Genomic DNA, 11,674 nt, shown 5'->3' on the forward strand with positions numbered 1-11,674 from the left:
CAAGAGAGTCACGACAAACTCGAATCTTGTTATGAGCGGTGTATTTTCATCGGCTACCCACATAAGTCCTTTGGATATCTCTTCTATAGAACGAGCGACAATGTTGTCTTTGTTGCGAGGATAGGGGTTTTCCGAGAGCGAAAACTCATAAGCCAAGAGGACAGTGGGAGGCAAATTGATCTTGAAGAGCTTCAAGAATCAAGCGATGAAGGAACCTCTAATGTTGGCGCTCAACCCGAGGAGGAAACTCCGATTGAACCGATTGACGAGTCCCTACCTCTTAGACGTTCCAGTAGAGTTAGTGTTCCACCAGTGTTGTATGGTTTTCATATAAAAAGTGAAGGTGATACATTTATTAGTGATAGTACACTAGTAAATTTGGATGAACCTAACAGCTACAAGGAAGCCATGGCAGACCTAGAGTCTGCAAAGTGGAAAGAGGCTATGGACAACGAGATTCAGTCCATGTATGACAATCAAGTTTGGAACTTGGTTGACAATGTACCGGGTCATAAGATGGTCGGGTGCAAATGAATCTTCAAGAAGAAGACCGACATGGATGGGAAAGTACACACTTATAAAGCATGATTGGTTGCGAAGGGCTTTACTCAAACTCCCTGAGTTGACTATGATGAGACCTTCTCACCAATAGCGAAGATAAAGTCTATAAGGGTTATGTTAGCCATAGTTGCGCTTCATGATTATGAAATATGGAATATGGATGTTAAAACCGTTTTCCTTAATGGAAAGTTGGCTGAAGATGTTTACATGAGTCAGCCAGAGGGTTTTGTTGATGCAAAACACCCTAATAGAGTGTGTAAGCTTGAGAAATCTATTTATGGATTGAAATAGGCATCTCGCAGATGGAATCTTTGTTTCAATGAGAAAGTCAAAGAGTTTGGTTTCATGTGAAGCGAGGATGAGTCCTATGTGTATGTCAAAGCCATTGGGAGTATAGTTAGCTTTCTCGTCTTGTATGTTGATGACATACTACTCATAGAAAACGACGTCCCAACCTTGCAGGAAGTTAAGTCCTGGCTTGGGAAGTGCTACACTATGAAGGACCTCGGAGAAGCTGCCTATATTCTTAGGATAAGGATAGTGAGAAACAGGAGTAAAAGACTAATATGAATTAGTCAAAGTACTTACTTGGATAAAGTACTAAAGCTTTTTAGTATGGAGAATTCCAAGAAATGGGAGTTACCAATCCAAAGCTATACCAAATTGTGTAAGACTCAAAGTCCAAGTACCGAAGCCGAGATAGCAGAGATGAGCCGAGTACCTTATGCTTCCGTAGTTGGCTCGATCATGTATGCTATGACTTGTACTCGCCATGATGTGGCCTTCACTTTGAGTATGGTCAACAGATATCAAGGGAACCCTGGTAGAGCACATTGGACCGCAGTCAAGAATATTCTTAAGTACCTTCGGAGGACTAAGGAATGGTTTCTTATCCTCGGTGGGAGTGATGACTTGAGAGTGCGAGGGTATAGTGACGCTAGTTTTCAGACCGACTGAGACAACTTCCTCTCTCAGTTGGGCTGGGTCTTTACCCTCAATGGGGGAGTAGTGACTTGGAAAAGTTCCAAGAAGGAGACCGTAGCTGATTCAATGTGCGAATCAGAATGTATAGCAGCGAGCGAAGCGTCCAAGGATGCAATATGGTTGAAGAACTTCATTGGAGACCTTGGAGTTGTGCCAGCCATAAAGGAGCCTATGGAGATTTTCTGCGATAACGAAGGTGTGGTTGCCTTAACCAAGGAACCGAGGGATCATGGCAGATCCAAGCATATCGACATGAAATATCATTTCATTAGACATCGGGTAGAAGAGGGACTCCTCATAGTAAATAGGGTATCGTCAGAAGAGAACCCAATAGATCCCCTTATGAAGGGACTGAGTAGAATTAAGCACTTGCAGTACACTGGGAGCATTGAGATGAAAGACGATATTAGTTTTAGTGATTAGATAGTCATAGAAACTTGTAATAGATAAATAGTAATTGACATTTTGATGATTATTACTATTATTTCATTTTGTGTGTTTTGACTTCCTAAATAATAAGATTATTTAAACTATCCACAGTCGCTCATACTTTGGAAGTAGGTATGAAAGAAGACCGTCATGAATTGGTTTGTAGATTGTATAAGTGTTTAGACATAGAAAAAGTTTGATGCAACATTCATGAGTGCTCTTGAAATAAGATTTGAGTATTGGATTAAACCCGTGCTCACTTGAATTACTTCATGGAATTAATCACAAGTGATTGCGAGCATAATATCATATAGTCTTTAAACCTAGATATATGGTTTATTGTTTGCGAGTTGGTTGTGCATTGATAATGCGTAAACGCATCAGTAACTTGATGTTATAAAACGCATTGTTGTGTATGATTTGATGAGTATATAGTAAATACATATAAGTCAAAGTTTATCTGTTCCTTTTATACTATGAGGGTAAAAGGGATATCTTGGGCCCCTTGATGATTTGGTTTGACTTATGTGTCGGACCCAATCAAGACTGAGTTGATGTGTTCAATTAAGTTCTATGTCAGATAAATTAGAGATCGAGAAACAAACTGCTGGACAATAACTATGACTATGTTCCATGTGATTGTCCACACGATATCTTGAGAACGGAGGACTATACGATCCCTTATCTAAAGGACGTGTCAGAGTTCGACAGCGGCTTTTGAGAGCAACGATTGCTAATCGAATTTTGAAGTCATACTTGCATCTATAGTTATTAGACTTATCCAAGTGGGAGACTGTTGGATTAGGTGTCTGAGCCCATAACTATATTTGGTATGTAGTTGACTCGGTTGTAGCATGGTCCTTTTGGGTTGTCTTCACCAAAGCAACTTGACTGGATGAATAATAGAGAAAGAGGTTTTTGTGGTTTATTAATATATTATATGAATAATATATTAAAGGAGAAATCATATTGTTTAATTACTATTGGTCAAGAATTAATTAGGAATTAATTTTGTGATCAAAAGATATTAATTAAAACCTAGGGGACTGATATTGTAATTATTGGATAGTTTCAACGTAGGGTACGAAAACCCTAGAGATAGGGTGGACGAATTCTTGGGGATAAGGCCTTAAGAATTCGTCCAAGGTATGGATTCCAGAAGATTTTTATGGGCTACTTAGAGCCTAAGCAACCGGATAAGTGTTCGACTGAAACCCTAACTCCTCACATATATAAGGACCCTCCTCGCTACCACAGTTGGCTACACATAACCCTAAGAGTTCTAAGAGTCGTTTATTAGCCTTCCCCTCTCTCTCTTGCCTTCTCCAATTGTTTTGGTGTTTGTGATCTATTAGAGGCACAACATTTGAGGTGCTAAGGTTCTCAAAGGCTCAAGTTTTTCAAGAGACAATCAAAGGTAATGTTCTATCTGGTCTATTATATATGTTTTTGAATTTTATGATATGCTAGATTAGGGTTTATGCAAGTCTTGGAAAATTATGCTCATACAATTAGAAAAACATAGATCTAAGCATTAGGGTTTGCATGTACACCATATGAATGTTGTTTTGCTCAAAACCCATCAATCGATGCTCACGATCATGATAGTGAGTACCCCAAAAGTATCATAACGGATTGCCATTGAACCAAAAACATGAGACTAGATTGCCCCTCTCGGCCCACAACTAATGACAGGTTTGCTCTTAAACCCACATCATAAGACTGGATTGCCCGTCCCGATCATTATCTTATGAATGGATTGCTCCCGGGGTTTTTTGGCTTACAACATAAAGCAATATCGCCTCAACTCCAACATACTATGTCGACATATAAAAACAGATAAACAATAACCGGTAATACATGTAATCATACAGATTTACTAATCTATCAGGTCACTACAGTATACCAACATCCTACACACAAGGACACATATTGCAGTATAAAGTATAGTGAGGAAACTCACCTTCCAGTCTATAGGATATCAACACTGACCACAGATCCAATAATCAACACTACAGGTCACCTATACAGCAACCAGAGACCAAATCTCAAACCACTGCCCCAAACCCTAAATTGGACCAAAAGTCAATCTTGGTCGAAAGTCAATGGTCAATGGTCAAAGTCACTCAGCATGTCGCCACGACACGAACAAGCTTATGCCACATCGTGGGAACTGTAGGACAAAATAGTCGAGAATCTGCTAAACGCCACGACATGGAGACTAAACCTCCACGTTGTGGGAAGTGCCCATACCAACTTAATCCATTAAGCTCTTAATCCTATTCCCCACCCATTCATACTTTCCAAAACGCTTTCATACTCCCAAAAGATCATAAAAATCACAACTTTATAGACATTCATGTCCAATGCATGTCTTTAGCTTAAGCTAGGTCAAAATGGTGTAAAATGGTGTCAAGGTCTCTCATGCAAGAGTTCAAAACTCTATCAAACTTCTGATCCAACACTTCCAACTACAAAGGGACTCTAGTGATCCATAAAGTTGGCAACTTTATGGAACCCCAACACGCCAACTAGCCTAAACATGGAGAAAAGCACAAGAAAACCTAGATCTAAGCACAAAGGATCATAAAGCATGGAACTTGAATACTTACAATGGTCAGGAGAGTGTGAGAGAAGATGGTGGTGAGGCTTGCAAGCTGAGATGATGCACTAATATTCTTTTTCTTCTTCTTCTTGGCTAGAAATCACCCAATAGGCTGCCACGCTGTAGCACCCACTTAGCCTCTGTGAATTCTTTAGCCAAGGCTACGTCATGGGAACTCATTCACCACATCGTGGGAACCAAAAATCCAAAACTTATATAATAAAACTTTTAAGAGGTACATACAAGAAACTTGGCGTTATACCCGATCTATGGTTCCTGGCTACTGATCTGGTTTTCGGTCTGCGCTTCTCGGTATGGAAAATTCAGAACCAGTGGAAGAGGATCTTGGTGGGGGTGAAGTTGATTTTCAATCACCATGAACAAAATCCAGATCTATTTCTCTAACATCAATAATGTTGGGTTAGGGATCCTCTCTCTCTCCCTCTCTGTGTTCTATTTTTCCAATTTTTTTACTGATCATGCGATGGTAGTTGATGGAAAATGTGGTGGCAGTCGATGGAAATGGAGGTAGTTGATGGAAGTGGTGGTTAATGACGATTTTTTTGGTGGTCATGGTGATGGATTTGATGATTTTAGGATTTTTCGGGTTTGTATTAGGTTTGATTTTTCTAGAGTTCATTTTATGGTTTTTGATGGCTCGGTGGTTGTGACGAGTGGTGATTGACAGTGACTTGATGGTGGTAGTGATTAGATCGTGGGTTCCATGTGTCTATAAATCGCTTAATTTTTTTTAGTATCAATTAAAAATAATTAAATAAAGGGCAATATGGTTTTTTTAATGTAAGGACAAAAAGGTCACCAAATTAATCTTTTATTACTTGTAACATCAACATGCATGTGCTTGCACGAGAATTTTATTATGAAATGTTAGTTCATGCACCCAAATAATTAACATACATTAAATGATTAAATTCACGGTAGAATTTTATTATGAAATGTTAGTTCATTTCACTTCTTTTAGTTAACTTCACCTTGAGACCATGCTTCATCGAAAGTACCATAGAACCTGCAGGCAACACAGTATGATCTTCCACCAACTCAAAGTGGTAATGGTAAATGATTATGCTCGACACTATCTGTAGCTGAGTTAAAGCCATCTTCTTACCCACACAAGTTCTCGGACCAGAACTAAATGTAGTGAACTTGTAGGATGGTTCATGTTTGATTCCTCCTTTATGAGAAATCCACCTTTCTGGCTTAAACTCCATGCAGTCCTCACCCCATACTGATTTCATCCTTCCCATGCTATAGAAAGATATAATAATCTTGGTGTTTAGATCAACTTGGTGTCCACTTGGAAGGATGTCTTGTCGCAATGGAGATTTGTAGTTAAATGGAACAGGAGAAAATAGCCTTAAGGATTCACATAAAGCTCCATGAAGGTAAACCATTTTACCTAACTCTTCTGTGTTCCATCTTTGGCCCACTTTTCCCTCAAAATGTGTGTGAATCTCTTTAAGAATCTTACCCTCTACAGTTGGGTTTCTCGCAACGTTATAAAAGAACCAAGATAGAGCGCTGGCAGTGCTGTCTTTTCCAGCAGTCATCAGAGTGATTAATACGTCCCTTATAAATTTTGTGGGATGCACCGAAGTGTCAATCTGAATATCTTTTAACTCTCTCATGAGAGCTGTAAAAAATTTGAATTTTCCTTCTTGTTGTTCGCCATTGATCATTTTATCGTAATCATTTTGATTTTGAGCTATGCACTTGTATACAAAATTATTAAGAGTATAACCTGCGCTGTTCAACTTACTTTCTTTCCCCACCCTCAGAATTAGTTGTTGCAGTTTCCAAAGGCTTTGGGGTGTAACAACCCTTCGAATTAAAGCTTCTTCACCTTTTGTGAAGGCCTTCAGACATGGGTTGTAAGGAAAATCAAGAGACAAGCATTCGGGGTCGTTATCAAGTAGTACCTTGGACATGGTGTCGAAAGTGAACCTCTGAAATATATCTTGCAAATCCACCTCGGTATGATGTTCAGAAATGGATTCAAGTATCGGTAGAAGCCCGTTTTCCACTTTATTCCAGACAACTGTTTCTAACATACCCTGAAAACAGGCATGCTTTAGTGCGGAAATGGTGACCTTGTGGTTGATCTCCCATAACTTGCCATCAGAAGTGATGAGTCCATCTCCCAGGAATCTAAAGATGTTGCGAAATGTGTCACCTCTGGGATAATTACTGAAGTTTTTGGTTAGAACATGGTGGACGTCTAAAGGATTGGTGATTAAGAGAGGGTTCATGTTGGCAAACCAAGGGCCTTTCCCCTTGAAGGTACCACCGCTGTGTAGCAACAATTCGGTGGCATAATCATAGATTCGGTGGGAGTTTATAAGCATACTTGGAGTCATACCAAGAATTGGCCAATTTGTAGGAATACCACTTCTCTGCTTTTGATATTGTCTGTATAGAAGAATTAATATTAGAAGTGGCATCATGAGAATAAAAAATATAGAGAAAATTGTCGAGTATTTAAGGATACTGATAGCCATGGGGAGGAAATTAGAGGAGAGTGAGTGATAAGTTTAATTTTGTAATTGCGGTTTATGCTAGTTGATCCCATAAATAGGCTCACAAATTTACTTTGGGTATGACGAATTTACTATACATAATTACATATCCGTCCTTAACATCTATGCTATCTCATCCTTTTTATTTATTTATTTATTTATTATTTATTATTATTATTATTAGTATAATATATATAATATTAATTATAATAATATTTTTATCAATCAATTTTTTGAACAGCAATTTTAACATGTTATATTTATATAACAATAAAGTTTTATATGACATATACTTCCTTTATATGTTTTTTCCAAACAGAAATAATTAAAACAATTGTCTTTTATTATTTTCTTAAACACAAATTAATAAAAATTAATTTTTATTCTTTTAGTTGAAAACTTAAATTGCAAGGAAGACAAAGCCGTTCCAAAAGAATTGAAAAGAAAGTTAAGAGAATTTAAGTTGTAAAACCATAAAAATCAGAAGACAAAATCATGCCAAACAAAAATAATTAAAAGTGTATTATGTACAACACCTACATAAAACTAAGTAAGTTTTTTATTATTAACAAATGGATATTCAAATAATCAAAAACGTATTACACATGACCTGAATCACACGTAGAAAACGTGGATAAAAATAAACACGGAAACGTAAAAAAATTACCTAGATACGTAGACAAACTCTATTTCGTACCGACATGTACATAAAATAGCAAATATACTTTTAAATTAAATAACGAAAGTTCTAAATTTTCGTAGAAATGTTAATCACCTCCGATTTGTACACACACACACATACACACACACACATATATATATATATATATATATATATATATATATATATATATATATATATATATATATATATTAAAATTCTCCTACCCTTAGCTACATTAACTTTGCTAAGGATTTGGCAAAAATGGTCTTTCCTTTATATAAACATGTTCAATTGTGTCTTATTTTAGCTTTGCTAAGGATTGGACAAAAATGGTCCTTCCTTTATATATACATACTTTTTGTCAAATTTGTCCCTTATTCTTTAGTCATTTTGATATCTTTTGTCTTTGCAATCAAAATTTTTACATTTTTTAGAAACCTTTTAACATTCAAAGTTTGGCCACAAAACTTTAAGGAATTGACAACTTTGACCACTTTTCTAAAAACTTTCTAATTTCAACGCTTTAATTCTTTAGTCATTTTGACATTTTTGGTCATTACAGTCTAAACTTTTATATATTTTCATAAAAAACACAAAAAACGGTCCGGGGAAAAGGCCGGATATGTCCTCATATTTAACTTTTTTTGTTTTTTTCTGTCCGTTGCACTTTCTATCGGCTCTTATTTTCTTCTTTTGGTATATTTTTATATATTGGTCCACATATTTATTTTTTTTGTTTTTTTTCCTGCCTCTATCTATCCGTCTCCGTCTGTGAAAATTAGGGGTCAAATTATCTCACCTGCATCTTTTAACAAAAACAACACTCAAATCAGACGCACACGACCCATGCGGAGCATGGGCAACATATCTAGTTATAATTATTATGATAGTAAACACAAAAGTTTAGAAATATGAGGGGCACTACAAGAAATGTTAGCATTTATGACGACACCTTTAGTGGCAACAACACCATTAGCGGTGATATGTAAACGTTGTGTCTACATGTTGTCACTAATGGTAGTACTGCCACTAAAGGTGTCGTCGTTAAAGGTTATACATGGAAAACCATGTGACCATTCGGTTGAAGACCCTAATCGTTGATTAGATTCATCAATCCCACGACCAGAATCTTGTCTCGTATGTTGGATTTTTTTTGGCGACTACAATAACGGTGACATTGTAGCCGCTAATACTCTGAAAATAAATCCTGTCAGAAATTCCCTCAAAGATCATTAACATGTCACCGCAAGCACCAACTTGACGCCGCTAAAGGTATAAGCCATTTAGGTTGTCGTCTTCCTAGAACTGGGTATACCCCATCTCCGGTGATTTCATTTGATAATCAACCCTTAACATTGCGGAATTTGTTCGAGGGTCACCAATATTAACCACTGACGTCACCAGCCTCCAACCCCAATTACCGTCGATGACTCTTTTATTTACTGCCACTTACCATCGATTACCTAGGAGATGCCTAGGGATGAGCAAAAGGACCAAACCGTCTGGAACCGGACCGAACCGGACCCAACCCAGGAACCGGCTTCGGCCAAAATCAAGAACCGAACTGGACCGACGGTTCTACCGGTTCCCGGTTCCTACTGGTTCTTGTCGTGTCTTCAAATGTTGGAATCGGTCCTCGAAAAATAGCATCATACGGTTCCGGTTTTTGCCGGTTCTACCGGTTCCGGTTATATCGGTTCCAGTTCCTACCGGTTCCTGGTTTCAAAAATCCACAAAATTAACGTCCTGGTCCCGGCTTGACCGGTTCCAATGGGTTCCGGTTTCGGTGTCGGTACCGGTTTCGGCTGGTTCCCCGGTCCATATGCTCATCCCTAGAGATGTCATTGCCACCTGTGTTCTCCTTCAACCAAGCCTACGAACACCACTAGCATCAACTGCCTCCCACCTGCTTGCTGTCATCTCCGATTTCTACAGCCTCTCCATGAACAACCTTCGATCACCCCTGCCACTGCCATAAACCACCTCCGGCCACGGTCTGCCACCTGCAACCTCCTTCTCCGGTTCTGATTTTTCCTTAAAATCTACTGATATGTCTTAATATGCTTAATTGGAAAGTGCATAACCAAGAGACGCTTCTAGTGCTAAATGATTTGTTAAGAACTTAATTGATAAGTTTAGTTAATTGTTAAATTATATATATATATATATATATATATATATATATATATATATATATATATATATATATATATATATATATATATATATATGGTAAGATTTTTTTTTTGGTAGGAAGGTAAGAAGTTTTTTTCTACATATTTTTTTGACGAACAAAACAAATGAATCACTAGATGAATCAAAAATAACATTATTCACAAAAAAAATTCTCAAAAAAACATCTCGATGATTCATTTATACAATGATTTTGTTGTTATTCACTAAAATTGTTATAAAAGTGAATTTTTTCTTAATTTACTTAAAAATAAATTATGAAGATTTTTTTTGGAATTTTTTTCTTGTGAATCATCTAAATTTTGAATCATCTAATGATTCATTTTGTTTGTTCGCTAAAATATTATGTAGAAAAAAAAACTTATTTATCTTCCTACAAAAAATTTCCTTCTTAATTGATATATATATATATATATATATATATATATATATATATATATATATATATATATATATATATATATATATATATATATATATATATATATATATGATGTGTTTGGAAAATGATTAATGAGAAATTGTTACGGATTTGATTTGTTAGTATGCTTATAAACGACTTGTTAAGAACTAGTGCTTCATCCCAGTTACAATCACAGTCACAAGTACCGTAATAAACTCAGGTACTTATTAAATTGTTAAGGACTTAATACATTTGTTATGAAATTGGTACTTTGAAACTTTGCTATATTGTTAAGGACTTAATGCATTTTATTGTGAATTCTGGTAGTTTGGTACTTTGTTAATCTGTTAAGGACTTAATGCATTTGTTATGAATTTGATAGTTTTGGTGCTTTTTTAAATTATTAAGGACTTAATTGATTTGTTATGATGAAAATACCACTTTCCCCACTCTCGAACAACAATGCATCTTACTTCTATATGAAGAACCCTCTCCCTGAAATCCCAAATATCTTATTTTCTCCTGTCTTCTCTCCTTGAATGTGAGTTTTGATCGATCATGTTTATTTTCCCTTATGCTTATAAATCACCATGGTTGCAGAAATCGGGATTAATCGGCGATTAATCGTGGATTAACCGTCGAGGATTAGGGCATTAATCGGAAATTTAGGATTAATCGGGTTTGACGAGATTAATCGGCCTTGGCGGGATTAATCGGTCAAAAAAAGTCAACAAAAGTCAAAAAGTCAAAAAAAAATTTAAAAATTTCAAAAAAGCAACTTTTTTTACTCCAAAATTTTCAAATTTTCAAAATTTAAAATATTATACCAAAATGTTCATGTTTTCGTATTTTCAAATTTCTCAATTACATTTATTTTCTAATTTTGAAATACTTGTTTTTCTTAAGATATATTAATATTTAATTAATTTTAATATTTTATTAATAATCTATGGTCTCCGATTAATCCCTGTCAAGACCGATTAATCCCTTAACACCAGTCGACCGTCGAGCTACCGTCAAACGATTTTTACAACCTTGCAAATCACATGTCTATGTATATAATTATTAAGCAAAGACGCCTGATTCTGTGTTCATTTCTTTAGTTTTGGTTTGACTAATCTTGAGTTGCTAAGCTTCCTTTAATTGTTTCCTTATGGTTTGCTTTACCCCTATGTTGACTTTCATGATAGATTTTGTGAAAATCTCATCATAGTTATTGGCTATTTACCTTGTACTTTGCTCAGATGTGAAAGTTATAGTATACGGGGAACATGTTTTTCCTTTTTGTCAATTAGATAACG

General features: G+C 36.2%; 1 protein-coding gene across 1 annotated transcript; it reads right to left on the reverse strand.

The window, feature by feature from the left end:
* Nucleotides 1-5,476: 5,476 nt before the first annotated feature.
* Nucleotides 5,477-7,087, reverse strand: LOC111892923 (alkane hydroxylase MAH1). Its single transcript, XM_023888997.3, has one exon. It carries the CDS (start codon nucleotides 7,039-7,041, stop codon nucleotides 5,539-5,541), a length of 1,503 nt encoding a protein of 500 aa, XP_023744765.2. The 5' UTR covers nucleotides 7,042-7,087; the 3' UTR covers nucleotides 5,477-5,538.
* Nucleotides 7,088-11,674: the final 4,587 nt, after the last annotated feature.

Source organism: Lactuca sativa, chromosome 8 (assembly GCF_002870075.4).
Source record: "Lactuca sativa cultivar Salinas chromosome 8, Lsat_Salinas_v11, whole genome shotgun sequence".
NCBI classification, from domain to species: Eukaryota; Viridiplantae; Streptophyta; class Magnoliopsida; order Asterales; family Asteraceae; genus Lactuca; species Lactuca sativa.

What these genes read in the sequence shown, in the direction of transcription:
- LOC111892923 (XM_023888997.3), bottom strand. Translation starts at nt 7,041, where the DNA reads ATGATGCCACTTCTAATATTAATTCTTCTATACAGACAATATCAAAAG.